Genomic DNA, 20,211 nt, shown 5'->3' on the forward strand with positions numbered 1-20,211 from the left:
CTGTGCAGTGGCACAAAGCTCGCACAGTGCCACTCTGTCATTCCCCTAAAGACCCTTTCTTCTGAGCTTCTTTGAAACAAATGTGAGGACAGGGAATGGCTGTGGAGAAGAATAAGTGAAAGCTGATCCCCTGTGGGCCACAGCCAGAGCTTTGGAGAGCAGGCTGCCACATAACAGCCTTGTAGGAAACTTGGCCCAATCCAACATTTCTATCATCAAAAGCGAGTGACCTGAGCAGCTGGACAGACTCTAGGACCAGTGGGGAGGGCACAGGCTGAGCACCAGGGCTTGTTGCCTTCTCCCTCCTCTGGCAGAGGCTGAGGGCAACGCGCACGGGGCCAAGCACTCCCCACCCTTCCAGCCTCCTGCCATATCTAGAGCCTCTTGCAAGGCAACTCCTGTGTTTGGAGGCTCAGAAAACATTTCCCCCCCCTTCTCCTTTCATACCTAGGGAAAAAAAATAATTAAAGATGGAGTTCCACCTAAGAAATAAGTAATTTAAACTTACTTTCAGCAATTTTCCAGACAAGAAGCACTATGAACCCAAGGCATGGATATATTACAGCAGAGAAACAATCCTAAAGTTGGCCTCAGTGGACTTTGTTTGTTTGTTTGTTTTAAAACATATGCAGCCTGTGGCCTTCTGCCACTGCAAACATGCCAGGTGTGGGTTTGTATTGATGTTTAGCATTCCAGTGCACTCCAAATACTAGAAAGCATTTGTTTGGAAGAATATCACTCTTTGCCAGAATGCAGCTGTGGGTGCATGGCCCAGGGTGGGGCGTTTTAACAGCAGCAGCTCTGCTACGTTTGATTACATTGAAAGTAAAAGCAAGCAGCACATGGTCACTGAAGCTCAGGCTGCTGGATGCTGCTGGGAGCAGGAGGAAGCTGGCCTCTGCTCACAGCACCACTCATGCTCTGAGCAGTTTGGTTTCACCAGTACTTGCCCAGGTGCTGGAGATGAACCTTCTAAAGACAGCAGTACAACAGTCACAAATGATAACCCTGATTTTAACAGCAGCTACAAACACAAACCTTTGCACAAGTACAGACACACAGATCTACAAACGCACAGAGACGCTTCGGGGGTGCTGCTACTTCAGCATCCCTTCCTGGAAGCAGATGGGAAAGAAGGGGATTCCTGTACTCATCCACCTTTATGATTCCATTGATTTGCAGCACAAGTCATGGACCTTAATCCAAACATCTTCAAACCTGAGTGCCCCTAAATGGGAGACATTATCAGTGGTAACTGGAAAATCTCCAGGAGGAGTTGTTATGCTGGCCTGAGACTGGACATGGATACAACCAAGCACTTAAAGGCAAAGTTTTCGTAGAGCCCTGCGTAAGGAAGTCCCTAATGAAGGGAAGTAGGTTGCTGATTAAGGGCAGGAGGAAGAAGGTATTGGTCCAATGGTAGCATACTGAAAAATCTTAGCCTGCTCCCTTTCAGTGAGGTGAGTGAAGCAGAAAAAGCACCTCTGCAGAACCAGACCAAGAAGTTCCAAGTGGCAGTTCAGCAGTGCAGGGTAGAAGTCTCCTAGCTACAGCAGGCCAGCCAAATGCTGTACAGAAAACTACCTGCAGTCATCTGAACAGTGGCAGTTGTTTGAAAGCGAGAAGCCTCTTCCAGGGTAGAGACAGCCCTTGGTAGCCTCCAGAAGCATTGTCTGGAAGTGTTGCAGTCATTTACAACAGCAATCCACACTAGGCAGAGTGACCGATGTAAGATGTTCTTTATTTGAACACAAACAAGTAGAACGTGGAAGATACCAGACTGCTGCATGGTAAGGGTTAACTCAGTTGTTACATCAGTGAGTCAAAAATCATTAGCCACATGTGTCAGCTCAGCAGCCTTAAACTATTAGATTACCAGTCCAGCAGCAACATGATGTTGGGCAGGATTCTGGCATAGCCTGGTGTCCCCAGAGATCTGCTCCCTGCACACATCCAGGGCAAAATCTTCACTTCTAGTCTGATAGCTTAGAGATGGGGGAGCTGGCAGATGGTGACCGCAGCAAGTTGGACTGTTCAGGTCCAGACTGGTTTTCAGCTGCTTCTTCCTGGGCTCTAATTTGCTAAGATTATACTAAGGTCATCTTCCTTTACTGTTAATGCTACCATTGATGTGCTCTCTCTTACAATACTTAAAACTTCACCCTCCACACAAGAGTCATACAATGCTGGGCACAGGGGTGGTAGCCCCAGCCTAAACCCTTCACAAAGAAGGCTTACCCAGTCCATCAAACCAAAGCAAGTCAAGCTTTCCAGCATCATTACAGCTTCCCAAAGTTAAGCCTCCATCAGACTGCAACACCAGATGTGCCAGTCAGGGTGGTCATTTGCCTCCTAATACAGGTCAGTGGACCTGGCATGACTATATTGGTGCTGCTAGGCATGTAAGAGTGAACATCAGCTTGATCAGCTTGGCTACAAGCACCACACAAGGTTACACTCAGCGTTTGAACAGGCCTTCCTCTTACCTCAGCCTGCTTGAGTAGGAAGAGCAGCTTCCAGTAATGACAGTCACTGTAAGGATTTTTCTGTGAGCAGGGAAACTGAGGTTTCCTGGAAGAGAGAGTCCATTGGGTTGGAGCCCAATTCCTCCAAAGGAACTGGCCCTGTGGTTATGAAGGCATTAGGTACAAAAAGCATCAGAAGCTACCCAGGGTGGTTACTCATTAATTCCTCGCCCTGACACAAATGAAAGGGGCAGAATTTGCACATCAGGAAGAACAGAACTGGCATTGCAGTCTTTGGATACCTGCCCAGGCTAACATATGTTTGAGCTACCAAGAAGGAAAAGCCTTCCAGTATTCGATCTTGTCAAAGTGCTGCTTGGAGGACATACACTGGACTGGAAGCTCAAGCCTGGTTTCCTGGAGTCTGGTTCAGCCTGATTAGTCAGGGCCTCTGAACCCAAGATGAAGTCGTTGACTCTATCCAGTTCTGCACCTTTGTGAAACTTTGGCTTGGAGCCCTCTGTAGATACTTCACATCCTTTACCCTGTGGTAGCTGCACATGGGATGGCTGATTACAGCAAGACACGAGAGCTTGTCTGAGAGGAAAAGTGGACATGGAGCATAAATATCTCAGCTCCTCAGGGAAACACAGGGATACTGTGGAAAGAAATAACCAGCAAAGTGTATAAACGTTGATTCAACTGGAAGAGAAGACTCCCGCAGTAAATGTCGCTTGCCCACCAGATGGGCTCAAGGAGCTCTTTCTGCTCATGGCAGAAGGCAAAGGAGAATTACAAAGACACATTTAAGCATTTACTCACAAATTAGTATTACCTGACTCGTGGGGCTTAGCCACAGTCCAGACAGTGCCCAAATGCTTTCAGGGAACTCTGTCTTGTTGCACGTTGAGACTTAATTCTTCTCAGCTTCTGGGGAAAGGATGCAGACAATCTCTGCCCTTGTCTCTGGCTCCTGGACGATCTGTGATGTCCAAGACTCCTAAGCAGGACTTTCAGACGTAGAGGCAGGATGCCGTGCAATGTAGTCTCAGCACAATGTCACGCTGACCAACGGGCCGATCGCGTGCAAGCAACCAGGGTCTGTTCCTGGTAAGCTCCTGACAGCAGAGTTTACTGGAAAACAGTAAGGCAGTAGGCATTTGCAGCAGGCAAAGGCAGAGCACAGCAGAAAAGCAGGGGAGCAAAAGCACGTCGCTTACCTGCGCATCTCCTTTTATCAACATGGGCCGAGATTAATTTCCCTTTGGACACAAGAATAGCCAATCAGGATGGCAGTCAGCCAAACCTTACCCTATCAGGCAAAGCCATAAGCTCGCTTTACCCTGATTTGGGAAAAGCACAGGCCTTGCACTAGGCAGGTGTGTGGACCTTATTTACCACAGGACCCTGGGCAGGTTCTTTTGTGTCCTTTTCCCACGCTCACCTCTCTCCTGGAGAAGAAAACATGCCTAGGCAAGGTGGGACATGTATACACCTATTTTGGGCCTGTCAGGCCTACCTACCACAACACCTGCCCATGGCAGCGAGGTTGGAGTGGATGATCTCTGAGCTCCCTTTCAACCTAAGCCATTCATTGATTTTTGTGATGGTTTAAAGAAGCTGCTGCTCAGCTAAACAAAGGTATGAGGTTTTACATAGGTAGAATCAAGATCCTAATTAAATAACAACTTAAACCCATACTTGTGTTGCTCCTTACATACTGATAAACATTTTCAACACTTGGGAGGGCAGCTGAGGCTGCTGTAAATGCTATTTGCAGTACTCAAATGGAAACCAAATTCTGCTGTTGCTGGAAAGAACACTTCTCATAGGTTAACAGGGAAGGCGATGCAGCAGTGTAACTAAAAAGGAAATGCCACAAGCTCAAAATACTTTGAAAAATGTGTCATTTTATTTGTACACTTCCAAACTTGTATGTAGAAACTTATGGTACAGTCCTGTAAAATTGACTCATTGCTAGAAGAACAGCCAGGGACATGGGAAGGTGTTTATTGATCGATCATCAAGTTAGAGGGGAAAGAAAACAAAACAAAACACCCCAGGAAAAAAAAGAAAAAAGAAGTTTAAAAAAAGTTACGTCACTTTGTTTTGTTTTGAATCCCCAAGTACAAATTTTATAAATACAAAACAAATTCACAAATTACTTTGAATGCTAAATAAATATCTACTTAATAAATTCAGACTGAATACCTCCAGCCAGCACTGGTACAGTACTTCAAAAGATATGCAGTTGTACTCATTCATGTGTAGTGTTGAGAAGATAAGCTCACACAAGTTTTAAAAACACACACACACACAGTTTCTTCAACTGTGCTACAGCAGAAGATTTCATCTGAGTTGACAAAAGCCCTCATTACCACAGCTCCTACAAAATCTAGAGGATGAAACAAGGTCATTTGGTGCAGGAAAAGGGAAAAAAAAAAGTACTTCTGGAAGATATTTGGACACATGAATGTATTAAAAATGTACAAAACCTCTGTAAACCAGTACTGTATCCAGTACATCTATCAAAATTATTAGACACTGAATAAAACTGTAGCAAAGGTAAATCTTTCCTACGTTCTCCTGAGTGCTTAATATTACATTTGAGAATATAGTGCAGGCCACACTTCAAGGTGGTTAAACAGTTGTTATTGCTTTATACAGGTATGACAAACGACTGTGTGATTTAACATTTCATTTTAATGAACATCAGAGATTCCCTCCACAACAACAACAAAACACCAAGAAAAATCCTTTGGAAGGCAGAGGTCAGATTCGTGACTTCTTTGCCGCAGGAGCGGCGTGGTCCACATTACCAGATGTGATTGGAAGTCCAAGCTTTTGAGCCTGAATGTGGAAGAAAGCTTGAAGTCTAGTCCCAGCTTTTGCTTCACTTGTGTTACGAGGGTTGTATTCAAAGCAGTTTGAAAACATGAGCTCAATGTCTTCAATGAACTCCGCTGGTAAACAGAAAGTAAACAAACTGTGTTACAAGCCAACAGAGAGCAGCAGCGTAGAGCAGTAGGGCACCACTGCAGGAGCACAGTGATGCTACACAGAACTGCAGTACAAAAATGTCTTCACTTGTGTGTGTCAAGTTTCTGTAATTATGAGTGAATTGTGTAAGCATTCTTCAATTTCTCCTACTGTCATTGAAGGAAATGCAAAGCAGACAGTAACAACAGCACCTTCCTTGAATATTTCAGCAGTATCACTCACTGACATCAAACAGCTTGAGAAATTACCAGCAGCTTCTCAGCTGCTCATTTCAGAGCTATCTGTACTTTTGGGAGTAAAACAAATATGATTAACAAATCTTAGTTTAAAAACAAAAAATAGTAGTATTACAGAATCACAGAATGCTAGAGGCTGGAAGGTACCTCCAGGGATCATTAAGTCCAATCCCCCTGCCAAAAGCAGGGTCACCTAAGGTAGTAAATACCCTTTTAAAAAAACAAAGCAAACCTCACAAAACCCCAAAGCAACCATAGTTTCAGCTTTCTAATCCTCTGACATAGCTCTAGGTTAGGATAATAATTCCTTAAAAAAAAAAAAAAGGAGATAGGACATGGTTCATTACCTCTTTCCACAGAAAATACTTACATGCTAACTTATATTCACATTTATTCACTTTTTCACGGATGATATTTAAGGCAATAGGTTTTTTGATGATATCATAGTAGTCTGGTACCTTCAAAAATAAAATAAAACAAATTATTCACAGGCAAACAAAAGTTTGAAGTTCTACCTACGTAAAAATTGCAGCAAATCATGCATTAGCAGAAAGCATTTTGAGTTTGTTTTCAAAATAAACAGAAATCTCAAGCAACCACCTCCAGTTTCTCAACTGGATATTAGTTTTTAGCTACTGCTTCTCAGTTTTTCACATCATGACAGTAGCAGGCCACAAACAAACATTAAGCAACAATTCAATGAACAAAATCTAATCCTGAATACCCTGTCAACAACTGTAAGAAAACTGCATGAGCAGACAAGCATTATGATGTTCCAGCAATTCCCCTCAAGCAAGTGCAAAAACTAGGTCCAAGATTTTAAACCTTCTCATTTTCTTGCTACGTACATTAAAACTTTCTTGATCAAGAGTAATGACCATTTTTACTCCTTTACTATTCACTGCCTTCTAGGAGAAATGAAATCCTGAGGTTTCCTTTAGTTGCAAAGAGAAGGCAGTGAACCTATCTGCTGCAAAGCAGGACACAGTAGGCAAATACCAGACATAAAAAGCCACTCAGAAAAGCATTCACAGGATGTTAAGGGTTGGAGGGGACCTCTGGAGACCTTAAGAGTCCAACACCCCTGCCAGAGCAGGACCACAGAATCTAGCATAGGTTGTACATCCAGACAGGCCTTGAAAGTCTCCAGAGAAGGAGACTCCACAACCTCTCTGGGGAGCCTGTTCCAGTGCTCTATCATCCCTATGTGCTCTATCCTTCCTTATGTTGAGGTGAAACTTGTGTAGTTTACATACATTACCCCTTGTTCTGTCAGAGGGCACAAGTGAGCAGAGGCTGTTCCTGTCCCTTCTTGATACCCAGACCTCAGATATTTATACACATTTATTAGATCCCCTCTCAGTCTTCTCCTCTCCAGATCAAAGCGCCACAGGTCTCACAGCCTTTCCCCTTATAAAGCAGTGCTCCAGACCCTTCACCATCCTCGTAGCCCTCCCCTGGACTCTCCCAGGCAGATCCCCATGTCTCTTGAACTGCGTTGATGTGATTAAAGTGAGGGGAGCAAAAGAATAGCCAGACCCTTAAGGGCATTAAGCACCGCGCTTAGGGTGACAGTCTGGCTCACAATGTGTGGCAGTGGGACGAAAGAAAAAGATCTCATCCCAAATTTCCTTCTTTTAAAAACCAAAACCCAAGATAACCCCATACACCATCATGTATATTTTAAAACCAAGCCCTTAGTTATGGCCTGTAACTTTGCTACATGAAGTGCAACCTGCAAACAAACCTAAAGGACTAACTAAGAGAAACAGAGTGACAAATTTTTCATTCCTTTCCCATTAGGAGCCTGGCTGGCTGTGCCTTCATCATTCAACATATTATGTAGTCTTAAAGCAAAAAGTTTAACCCAAAACTTTGATGATTAATTAAAACTGCATCACTCAGGTATGAATTTGTCTTTCTGAACTATACAGAAGTTAGTCAGTGATCAATTAGGCAAACCAGGATGCACTGAATTCTAACAATTTCTTTTCAGGATCAAAATTGAGTTGAGTCCTCCATCCTTCCTTCAGAAGCTCCCTTGCATTCATCAGACTCTTGCACTTCCCAGTGCAATTCCTGTACTCTGGTAGGCAAACACTAATCTGTGTTTTGTTCTGAATTCCTCTTTCACTCCTCTACACTTGTTTCATTCACACTTGTGCATCACTTTCTTTCGTCCATTACATTAATCCTTCCAGCTACTTGTGACCCTCAATTCAGAGCTTCAGGTCTTCATTTAACACCCATCATTGTTGATTTTAATAGAGCACTTGCTCTTCAAGCTCTAGGTCCTGCAAGAATGTGCAGAGTTGCTCCAGAGAGCTCAGAGGACAGGCACTTTGTTAGGGTTTGTCCCAGCAGTGCCTTACACCTGCCAAGCCAGAAAGGCAAATGTGCTTTGGAAACTTTTATGGTAATACAAACCTCTCAAGCAGTGATTATTTTAGATACCTATTTAACCATCAAGTACTTGAAAAGCCTAAACAAAAAGGTAAATTAAGAACAAAGCTAAGAAATCATCTTTTTACTGCATTGTAACATCAGAATGAAGTTGTTCCTGCCTTCTTATTTTATTGCAGGCCTGTTCTCCAAACTCCTTTGCATAAATTGAAAATGAATTCAACTAATTAATAATCATAAGCTTACCTTCAGCAGTTCTGTGCACTCTGGTTTGTTGTTTTGTTTGTTTGGGTTCTATTTGCTTCAGGGTTTGGGGTGTTTTGTTGTTGTTTAGTTTGGGGGTTTTGTTTATTTGTTTTCCCTCCTTCAAATCAAAGCACTTCACATCTTTCAATGCCAGATGGCAAACAGACTCACGGTTTTCCAAATGACACATCAATTGTGTGAGTTATTTCTGGCATTAAATATCAAGCTGAAATGCTAAAGTTCTCCTGAATCCCACTGCTTGGCTGTATCCTCGTTTGAACAATGCTCTAAAATCCCAAATTCTACTGGCAGCAGACAGGGTTCCCAACCATTATCATTCCCTCTACAGCTATATCACAGTTACCTGGATTTTAGAAACCAGTTTCATGAAAGGCCAGCTGTCATCATGTCGTACCAGTTCCACTACGAGTTGTTCAAAAGCTGAGAATTCATGGACTCCCCCTTGACGTCCTGAACTTCTCCTACTCAGTGAGGTTTGAGGAGATGATTCTAAGGGGAAAGAAAAAAAAACACAAACAAAAGAAACCATCACCTCACCAGATAAAACTAAAATCCTAGCAAGTAAAAGAAAAAGGCAAAAAAAAAAAGGCATAAAATGAAACATCATTATTCTTGGGTACTAAAACTGTAGTTTCAGGTCATAGGTCATGTAGTTTGGTTTCTAGCATTAACTACACTAAGCCTTGTTACTCACCACTAAATGTCTCTCTTGTCATGTACAAAGCTAATTACTAGGACTTAGGAGTTTCTCCTCCATTCTTCTTCATTGTATTGATTTTAGAAAGGATTTTTTCACCAATTTCAATTTTTAAGCATTTTGTTAAGCATTTAAAGAAAAGCCCTGTTAGAGAAAAACAGAATAAGCTGTCTGCTCATGACTTTTACTTCCACAAAACCTCTATTCAGGGTGGTTTTATCTTCTTTCAAAAGTAGTCAGCAGGGTGGTTAGAGGATAAGGCCAGAAACTCCCAATGGTGAAGGACAGAAATGGTGCGGAATACAAGGCTGCCACATTGAAGTGCGACCTCTTTTACACTCTTTCAGTCTCACACTTGGGTCTTTTTTGTTTTTAGAAGGTTATTGTACTCTTCCTAGTAGCTCCCTACCATCAAGCACTTGGTATTAGCTTAACAAGCTAGCACTCTGTTAGCCCTACAACAGGCATGACATTTTTCTCCTGGTAGCAGTTTCTCGTTGTACATACACATTCCCATTCCGTCACCTTACCTGCGTCTGTGTTCTTTGCTGTTTTAACTCTTCTATAAAACAAAACCATAAAAGCTCTAAGGAAACATTTTCACTTGAATGGGTTAAGGCATAAAACAACACTTTCACATTTGCTACTCACTGCTCCATATTGTGTATAAATAGGAAATCTCAAATGTGGGTATAACAAATCAACTATTTTTTCTTTAGATTACTGTATTTTTGTTTCAATGTTTACTTCTGTCGCTGCAAAAGAAGGCAAGTGTCTTGAAGGCATTTTCACCACTGCCAACAGCTGCCATTTCTAGTGCCTTTGCTCTACCATACAAATGTTTTAGCAAGGAAGAGAATATGTTTTGTGGGTTTTTTTCATTCTGGACAAACACTTTTCTCTAACCTGTGGATTGTCGTTTCCTGCCTCTTCTCTTGGGTTCAGTAACAGGCAGAGCAAGCTTTGGATACTTCCGAAGCCGTTCGCTTGAGTCTGCAGTTTCAACAATCCTAAATCCAAGTGCATTGGAAGGGCTGTTCTCCAGGGCACTGTCAGCACTCCTCCTTCCTCTTCGTTTTCTTCGAGGACTGAGCAATTCCACGAATACACCTGCTTGCAGTGAACTTTGGCTCTGACGAGTGGTCCGGCTACTAAGTCTCAAAGAAGGCTTTGTCTCTGATGGAGGGGCTGATTTTACCTTTCTTAAACCTCTCCTGGTAGCTTTAGATGAAGATTCAGCTTGCTTAGGTGTGTTTTGCTGACTTCGAGAAGTGTATCTTGTCTGACGCTGGCTGTTTAGACTTGAGAATGGATTGTTGAGTTTGGCTGCTCTCATTTTTAATGGGAACTTGACTTGGTGTCTTCCTTGCTTTGATGGGCTACAAAGAGTGAACAATTAGAGTTATTTGTCCCAAAATTCCATTCCACTTTTTTTTTCTCTCAGTTGTTAATTCAATGTTTTTAAAACTCCAGCCACTCAGGGTTAGACTGGTAAGCAGCTTCAAGAATTGTCAGGGCTGGAAGGGATCTCAAGGATCATCTAACTCCAACCCCTATGCCATGGGCAGGGACACCTCGCACCAGATCAGGTTGCTCAGAGCCCCATCCAGCCTGGCCTTAAAAACCATCAGGGATGGAACTTTCACCACCTCCCTGGGCAACCTGTTCCAGGATCTCACCACTCTCATGGTGAAGAACTTCTTCCTAATATCCAGTCTGATGTTAGGAAGAGCAACTGTGTGTTCTGTCCAGATCACTGCAAAACGACTCCTCTCCCCTCACTCCCAAGCCTTCAGGTCCTCTCTGTAATCAGTCCCAGCTTATTCCATTTTGTCTCTTCCTAACCCCAGTCCTTACTTCAGCAGACCGAACTTTTATTAATTATAAATGCATCCTCTGCAAGTTTGCAGATGACACTAAGCTGGGAGCATTGATCTGCCTGAAGTTAGGAAGGCTTTACAGAAGGACCTGGACAGATTGAATTGGTGGGCTGAGGCCAGCTGTATAAGATTCAACAAGGCCAAGTGCTGGCTCCTGCCCTTCAGTCACAACACCACCAGACAATGCTACAGGCTTGAGGAAGAGTGGCCACAAAGCTGCACAGTAGAGAAAGACCTGAGGGTGTTATCAGATAACTATGAGCCAACAGTGCACCTAGAAGGACAACAGCATCCTGGACAGTGTCAGGAAGAGTGTGATCAGCAGGACTAGGGAAGCAACCAGCCCCTTATACTCAGTACTGGTGAGCCACACCACGAGGCTTGAGTTCAGTTTTGGACTCCTCATTACAAGAATGACATTGAGGACAATAAAGCTAATGAATGATCTGGAGAGTATCTTCTAAGGAGCATCTGAGAGGACAGAGTTGTTTAGTTTAGAGAAAAGGAGGCTGAGGGTAAAACTCATCACCCTCTAGAGCTACTGGAAAGTGGGCTCTAAGGAAGTGGGTGTCAGTCTCTTCTCCCTAGCAACAAGTGGGAGGTCAAAAGGAAATGGCCTCAGACTGCACCAGGGAAAGTTTAGATTGAATATTAGAAGAAACTTCTTCACATAAAGGGTTATCAAACACTGAAATAGGCTCTCTAGGGAGGTGGTTGAATCCCCTCCACATAGATGTGGTGCTACAGTGCATGTTTTAGCACCAGACTTGATAGAGTTAGATAACGGCTGGACTTAGAAGTTTTTTTTCCAACTGAAATGATTCTGTGATGTGTGCTTATTTGAACAATTACTCCACCTAATAATTAAGATATTTCAGTAGAAAACCACTTTAATGGACATTTATTTACCTTATCTCTTCTTCCTCTTGAGATTCATCTTCCTCATCTTGCTCTTCATCATAACGCTCTTCCTCACTTTGTCCCATTTCATCATAATTTGCCTCTTCTTCCCCTTCTCCTAGTTCTTCAGCAGTTTCCTCATCACTTTCCACAGAAGGTCTCTGTCTGGAGGAGAGGCGTCTAGAGCGCTGTTTTGGACGGCACTCTGGACAAAACCAGTCTCCTTCAGGAATGACCTAGAAACAGGAGGGGAAAAGAGATAAAACCAGAAGAAAGTATCAGTAATATGCAATTTAGTTGTAAGAGCTGCTCAAGTTGTTTGTGAAAAGGAAGTGCTTCTTTTTCCTCAGATACCTTCAGCTTGGGCCTAATGCAGTAAGTGTGATAGCCTCGGTCGCAGCCGTCACACAGCACCATGCTTTCTGCATCTCCCTTCTTCCGACACACTTTACAGCGAGCGTTGAGGATGGACTTGGACCAGATGACACTTCGATCCAGGGTAGACAGATGAAGAAAGACTTGGGACAAACTGGTAGAAGAAAGGAGTGACTCTCTCCAGCGATCCAAAACTGTTTTGTAGGACCGTCCACCGTCACTGGCATCTTCCATTTAAAATAAACGGGGATTAGAAAAGAAAGAAAAACAAAGCAGTATGGTTAAACTTTTGCAAATATCCAGGTGATTCCACACTATGAGGTAAGGCTCTGACTTGCAAAGAGATAGCAGTGGTAAACTGGGATATTATTACAACCTCTCCTCTTATCTCTCCAATATTTGAGTATTTTCTCCTGTGTTTCTTGGATGCTGAAGCTGAAAGATTTTGTTCTTCAATACCAGTTCAGCTCAGAATTTGCACACACAGAGGACATGAATAAGACCTGAATGTTTTACTCAGATGTCTACCTGGAAACCTAACACTTTGATTCTATTTACAAATGAGGATTAACTAAAAACACAACCAAACATAAAACCAAAACAAGAACTGAACAAAACTGAGCAAACCGACCAAAACCAAACCAAACACCAACCAACACCAAAAAAACCTCCACAAATAATGATAATGAAAAACCACCCCAACCAACACCCAAACCCAAAGCAGATGTTCCTCACTTACTTTTCCTTATATGTACCATTTGAAATCCCAAACTATTTACACATAAAGAAAGTACCTGGCATTAAACAGAGATTTAATTGGAAAAAAAAAAAGGCTTAAAGGCTTCTTCTCACCTGCACTTGCCCCCCACTATAGTCTCTCCCCACACCTCAATGCCTGGATTCCTGCCCTGCCCTCCACCAGAACCAGCAGGTCTGTGTGATTAATCAGACTGGGTGACTGGTCTGGTGGACAGAGAGCTGTTTCTTTGATATATTACAAGCAGTGCAGCATGTGAGAGCCCATGGCACACATTGGTGGCAAGCCAAGTTAAGACCTAGCAATCTAATTAAAGTCAAAATAAATAGAGAGGTCAGGGGGAGAAATTACATCGTATTGTCAAACAGGTTTGGTTTGCCATCCAGGTCACCAGAATAGCCACACAAATACACAGGCAGAGTAGTGAAATGAGTGGTACTGAATGGGAACAAGCAGTTGGAAATTAAAGAGGCAAAGGAGCTGTTTGAGGACCTAAAGAAATGAGATGGTACAAATGACATCCTGCACTGCTGCTTCTGAGCAGAGAGGGAATTTCTGTAGAAGAGTGTTGAAAGCTGTGTCTTGTATTTTAGAAGGAGGTTATTTAAGGAAAGGGAGAGAAAATACAGAAGTACTTTTGGTTATAGAGACGTCCAGAGACTTCCCTTCTGAAAGTGAATGTCAAATGTGTGGGCACTGATGTTGTGTGACCTCTAGCTGATTAATTACATGCTCCAGTATAAAATGGCATCTTTCCTGCTGCACCAATCACAGTGGGCACAGGAATGGCCCATGATGCACCTGTCTGCCAAATGATTTCTTGTCAGGAATACAAAGAATAAATACCCAGTAACAAACAAAATGAAAGAACAAAACTGAGACTAATTGCTCTCCTGGCAAGGCTTTTCTGCCTTCTCATCAGCTGGCAGCCTGGATTTGCCTAATCTTGCATACATTTGCATTAGCTGCAAGCTGCACAGGAGAGGTGATCGGGGAAGGCAAAGGATAAACAAGCAACACAGCTTCACAAATAAAAATATAGCCACTCCTGAACTGCAAATACAAATCCAGATTCCCTAAAATGTCTTATTACTTCACCCTTGAGTTTCCTGCCTTAAGTTCAGTCTTACTAAGGAGAGTGGACACTTTTCACAGTGCCACAGTATGTCTGTCAATATATTTTTTCTCTAAACTTTGCAAGAAAACTATTAAAATTGCTTGTCAGGACTCCTGACTCTGAGATCCATTTCAGCTCTGCCGCAGATTTCTACTAGAACTCTGACAAAGACATATTTTATCTTAAGTATGTATATATATAGAGAGAGAGAGTTTGGCATTTCTTTTGCTGACAATGGCAGCTTGAGCATTGTTACTTTTTTTGGGGGGTTATTTTTAACCTGGATTGGTTCACCACTATAGTTCATCATCCAACACAACAAATATTTGCACTGCAATGCTGCAGTTGCAATAGAGAGACAGAAATTACTGACCACGACCTGCTGCTAAAAGAAAGAGGCCAAACACCACCTGCTGTTTCAGATCCCAGCTACTAAATTAAGAATAACAATTTTTTTTCTTGCATCCATCTTTTCATTTACATTGTTAACCTGGAGGGAGAAATGGCCTCTTTCTTTGTGTCAGAGCAGCTCTACATTGCACAGTGGGATACCCCTCTGTCAGCTAAGCTTCCAAGCCTTGCTGCAATGCAAATGAACTTATTTGACAGATCTATGCACTCATCTATCAATAGCTAATTAATTCCATTTTATTATTACTAGAAAGGATATGCAATTGTACAATGCCACAAAGTTTAAAGGGGAAAAAAATATCCCTGAGGGCATGAAAAGGAAGGGGGAAAAAAAAAGAAAAAGGATTATGTGAGCATGCAGATTTCTGTTCCAAAGTGATAAAAACCCAACTCCAACCAAAACACAAACCACGGTTCTTTATCTCTGGTTGAAGAAAATGTAAAAAGGAAAAAAATAAAAAAGAAAATTATTAAACCTGTCTTCAATATCCCAATTCCAGCAATGTAAGGAACTGGCTACATATTAAAGTATAATACAAAAAAAATCAATGCTTTCTAATTCTTCACAATAAAAATAACATTTAAAGTTTACCATCTCTCTGACTAGTCTTGTCTTCCACTCTCTTCCTCTTTTTATCCCCCCAGTGGTTCCTCTTATCTTCTGCAATACCTAACATTAAATTCATAAAGTTATTTCAAACACCTTTTTGAAGCATGGAAGATTAGTTTGTAATTAATTATTAGAATCCATACTTGTGTAGTCTGAAAGTCTGGTCTAACTAGATGAGTAGTACCCAACACATGCATGTGGAAAAAGGTAAGCAGGGAAGGGTAAGAAAATTAGGTGCATGGAGGAATTGCACATCCCAGGATTTATTTTGAGTCCTAAGCCTACCCTCCCTTACCTTTCTGTCCATTTCCAGCACAAAGGGCTACAGGGAGTAGCTTACTGATCACAGGTTTTACACTCAGCAAACTTTTCTGGTCTGTGCTACAATGAATGATTATAGTGAATTTATGGCCAACCAAATCTCCTCATCATTTTACACCTCAGTTTTCACATCTATATAATAGGCATGATGATACCTGCTTCTCTACTGCAGCATATTTTAAAATGGAAGAAAAAGTTTTATATACTTATATATAAAATAAAAGCAGAACCCACAATAAAAATTGTTTGCAATTTCTTACCCCTCAAATGTATTTCTGAGAAGTAAGATTTTTTTGGGAAGCAGCACTTCGGAATGCTTTTTCTACATGTCAGGATTTTTGCAGAACAATATGTACTGCAAGCTGCCTCCCTTTTCTTGTGACTCTCTCCAGACATGAAAGAGGAAAGAAGAAAACCCCAATTTTCAAAGCTAATGTGTAATGAAAGGGTTTCCAAATCACAATCCATAATTAAGGAATGTATGCAATTCAAGTCATGTTACATGTAATCACCAGACAAGAAAGGATTAGCAGCCATCTAACAGCTCTGCAAGGCAGAGGGTGCTGTTTCTGAGGTACCAGACATCCTTCTGCATTACTGTCATCTGTGTCGGTCTTTTCTTGCTCTTCCACTTGAATATTTGGTATGCTCCTCAACTCTGAACTTATCAGAAACGCCAGCAGGCTCTTGGCAGGCTGATAGAGCCTCAGAACAAAAACGAAGCAGAGAGGAGCAGCTGGTCCTTTTATTGCTGTGCTGGGTCCCTTTGTCTGCTCTGCACCCTGGAGCCTGGAGGCCACCGGGATAAACTTGCCAGTGATGCAGTGAATTTCACTGTACTCGTTAGTACTGGAAGTTGTGAACTAAGTGAGAACTAAAAATTACTGAGTATGGTTCCATACCCTAACAGGAGCAGAGCACAGTGAAGGGCAGAGACAAAAAAGAAACTGTAGTCAAGGCAGCAACTGAAATAATAACAAAGATAAAGCATCTTCAGTTTGGTTTAAAGCAGAAACGCAGGGGTAGTCTTTTTACCAAAAGCATGCCCCAGTACTGCTACCAAAACAACATTTGTTTGGCTTCCAGTGTTTCTACTTCAGTGGTAATTAAATCACTATATAGTCGGGCTTGTCAGGTTTAACATCAGAAACAGATACACAGACACAATGTCTAGGGGATGGCTGCACTAAATAGTTGTAACAACTATTAAAAACCTCATGTTAGGAAAAAATGTGTACAATAATCATGGAAACAAACCAAAGACATCTGCAAATCATAATCTAGTGGTTACAAACTGAAAGTTAATTTACATCATCAGAGTATTGGTCAATTTCTAGGAGGTCAAAGAGGACACTGCAGTTATGAGCACAAGGCAGTCGAGTCTAGATTTTATCAAAAGGTTTAGTAACACTGCTAACAGCTTGTCAAGCGAAGCTTTTCTTTGCCTGTTAAGCAACTTGCAAACAAACAGCTTGCTATGGTAGCATGTAAAGAGATTATTTTTCTAACTGAGGTACTTAAGCTGAATATAAATTTATTTAAGTTTTACAGTTTCATTTATTTTAAACACACCTGAAGAGTTACAGCCAGAAAGGGCTGCATCCACAACTGCTGCTTGACCTCTGAAGGCTGCCAGATGCCTCTCAAACACAAAGTTTCCTTGACACTTGGCATTTGCACCTTCTAGCCACCTCCAGAAGTTCCCAAGTCACAGCACCTTTCATATAACTAGCTGTCTGGCAGTCGGAAAAATAATGTGCCAATAGGTGTGAGCCTATTCAGAGCCACTTAAAGCTGCACCTCCTCCAAGAGCTCTCCAGTGACAAAACAAACTCTGCTCATTCAGACTTATCTCTTGTTAAAAGCGGCCCATTGTGCAACCAACAACATAAGAGCCTGGCACCAAAGGTAAAGCAAGAGAAGGAACCTTACACTTGCTTAAAGGTTAGGGCAGTAAGCCAGAACAGAGGAGGCCTGGGATCCTTTCTGCTCCTTTAGCTACATGGGTTTTTCTATACATTAATCTTACAGTGGTATAATTCTTCAGAGCATAAGACATGCACAGGCACAGTATGGTAAACTACCAGAAGAGAATTAAGACACGCAAATTACACAAGACTTCTCTATATACTTTGTCACCATAAAAAGCATGTAAAAGACAACAGGATTCCCAAATTAAAAGCCAAAACAAAACAGTACAACAAACAAACAAGAAGCAGCCACACACCACCATCAAAAGGTCATGCAAACCATGAATTACTGTTACATCAGACATAGTACACCAAAAAAAAGCACAGGAGGTTTGCTATAAAACTTTCTCTCCGATACTTCTTTTAGTCCTTTAATTTGGAATGTATCATCTACGGCCATCACTTAATAGCAAGCCTTGATCTTCCCCTTAAGGGCCTACTATGGCAAGATGCTGTTGCCAAAATACTCAGAGTATGGAAATGAAGGCACAAACTGTATAAGTTATTTACCATCTGCACATGCAGAGTAAATACAACAAACCTTAGAGGTACTGTTATGTCCCATGATGACCCATGTCCACACTGTAAATCTAGTTGCTGTTCTCATGTCCAGCTTGAAAAGCACAGACATGCTTGAGTTGACCAATAGTGTAGCCAAGCAGAGATTTTAAAGCTTCACATTTTAAAAAGCCTATGCTCTTCCCTTTCATCTGTTACTGCTACATTATCCTCTTCCAGAGGTCATCACACTGATAATGAAAGCTTGTGGAAGGGAACCCCTGCCTGCATGTCTGACTGACACAAATAAAGCTCAAACTCAAATTCATCTTCAGCAGCAACTGACACTCAGACACTAGTCTCCTTGCAGGAGTAGATGAGATGCAGAGGGTTTTATGTCAGCTGTGCCATGGGGCACTAATGCCTAGGGTTAATACTCCAAAACCTCTGTTTTTGTCTTAAACTACTGCAGCAAAGTCTGCCAGAGCCTAAAGATTTTGTATGAAGTCATTATCAGAGGGAAACTCAGTTCAATAAAATCAGTAGCAGTTTGTGCTCCAGAGGATCTTTGGTATGTGCTATGCTGGTAAAGCATGCTACACTCTTGCAGGTGAGAAGTAAAGCAGCCCCCAGAACATGCCTTGTTCTCAGTGCAGCACTCTGAAGGGAAGCCTGTCCCAGACCACCTGCACACACTTCTAATTTTGAATTGAGGGATCACTGGAAAATAAAGCAACTTCATGCACTTTGGATCCCCTCTCTCTCACCTCTGGACCACATCAGAGGAATTCAAGGAAAGAATATATTAAAGTCAAGCTATGACTGTGTTTTGATTTAAATTTTTCTTGCAATTTTTTTATTTCCAAGTTTTACATCATAATTTCAAAACTTAAATGATATTAAAGTCTGCAGTGAAAATCTTTACTGTGTTTTATTGTAAATATTCTGTATTGCTGAACAAGGTGGTCCAGATAAACCAGGCCTTGCTTTCACAGAATCAGTATATAAAAGGAACACACATTTTTGCAACCTAAAAAACATGTAAGAAACTTATTGTATAGTTGCATGATACACTGGTCTCAACAGTTATCTTGATTACAGAATACTCCCCTAGAAAAATCACCCACTTCTGCCTAAGGGGGAAATGTGTCTCCCAAAGCATCAGTGTAATTGTAGGGATCCAGACATATATTTAAGAGCAATATATGGTTTTACTGGATTAATACAGGCAATTCAGGACATGTAGAATAAAGAGAAAAATACTAATATTACTTCATGATCTAACATTTTTTAAATGAACTATGGTAGGTACCAATAGGTAGGTTACTCTTTTCCCCAATATGTCTTTCTAAAACATCCAGTTTCATAAAAGAAGCAAGTGGGTTTGGAGGGAAATGGAGGGTGGAAGTTTGGGGTTTATTTGGTGTTTTGGTCTTGTTTGGTTGGGTTTTTGGGGGCTTTGTTACAAAATCTTAGACAAAATTATAGACAGTTTCAATTCTGACAGCTTACCAAGAGGTGCTTTGAGAAACCTGCGCTCGATTCCTTGTTCTATCTGAAGCAGTGCAGATGCCAAGTAGTGGACCACATTATTAACTGGCTGAGGAGTACTTGTACTTGATGCAGCACTTGGAGCTTCAGTTTTTAACCCAACAAGTCTAGAATAGAAGTGTATTTAATTATTATTATTACTAAGCATACTTTAACCCCATAGAGACTGCTATGGATCTGCATCCACAATAGATTTAATTTTCACTTAATTTACATGAATGGTCTATGGACATGAACAGACACCACACAAATGTGGTTAGTTATCTCAGTTCTTGAGTTTTAGTCTTAATCTATATAGATCATCTTTATGTAACAGTTATCTGAATTTCAAGAAATGTAGGTAACAATTTCAATACAGTTATATGTACAGAAGATTTGATGCAACATCCATCAGCTAGTTTCAGAAATTTGTGAGGGGCACAGTCCCAGCAATCCCAATGAAACAACCTTCTTTCACCAAAAACTAAGTAATAACTTCAAAGTGTACTTAATCTTCCTGAACCACAAACATTAAGTGTAGTGTAGGAGAGCACCTCACACTAAATGAAAATGAAATTCAGTTTCTACTTGGGGATTAAAGTAGATAAAGTAGACAAAAATAAACCTAACAAAACAAAACTCAATCAAGCCAACCAAAACACAAACACACAAACAAAAACCAACCCAAAAAGCCCCCCAAACAACAAAACAAGTCTGGATTCTGCTCTTCTCTAGCACATAAGCAATGCTTTCGGTTGTCCCTGTTTTTTTCCA

The 20,211-nt window shown here is 41.5% G+C and overlaps 1 protein-coding gene across 5 annotated transcripts in view; it reads right to left on the reverse strand.

Annotated features, from left to right (window-relative positions):
* Window positions 1–4,355: 4,355 nt before the first annotated feature.
* Window positions 4,356–20,211, reverse strand: part of BAZ1A (bromodomain adjacent to zinc finger domain 1A) — a 62,064-nt gene continuing 46,208 nt past the window's right edge. For 3 of the 5 annotated variants that reach the window (XM_064148786.1, XM_064148800.1, XM_064148777.1), the window contains 8 exons: window positions 19,420–19,565; window positions 15,101–15,178; window positions 12,203–12,450; window positions 11,858–12,084; window positions 9,975–10,447; window positions 8,715–8,860; window positions 6,072–6,159; window positions 4,356–5,428 (listed from right to left, as the gene is read on the reverse strand). In XM_064148786.1, the coding sequence (XP_064004856.1) occupies window positions 5,238–5,428; window positions 6,072–6,159; window positions 8,715–8,860; window positions 9,975–10,447; window positions 11,858–12,084; window positions 12,203–12,450; window positions 15,101–15,178; window positions 19,420–19,565 (1,597 nt within the window). In that variant the 3' untranslated portion in view covers window positions 4,356–5,237. The remainder of the gene's footprint in view (window positions 5,429–6,071; window positions 6,160–8,714; window positions 8,861–9,974; window positions 10,448–11,857; window positions 12,085–12,202; window positions 12,451–15,100; window positions 15,179–19,419; window positions 19,566–20,211) is intronic. The other 2 variants (XM_064148808.1, XM_064148792.1) reach the window with 1 other exon arrangement.

Source organism: Pogoniulus pusillus, chromosome 1, assembly GCF_015220805.1.
Source record: "Pogoniulus pusillus isolate bPogPus1 chromosome 1, bPogPus1.pri, whole genome shotgun sequence".
Taxonomy (NCBI): Eukaryota; Metazoa; Chordata; class Aves; order Piciformes; family Lybiidae; genus Pogoniulus; species Pogoniulus pusillus.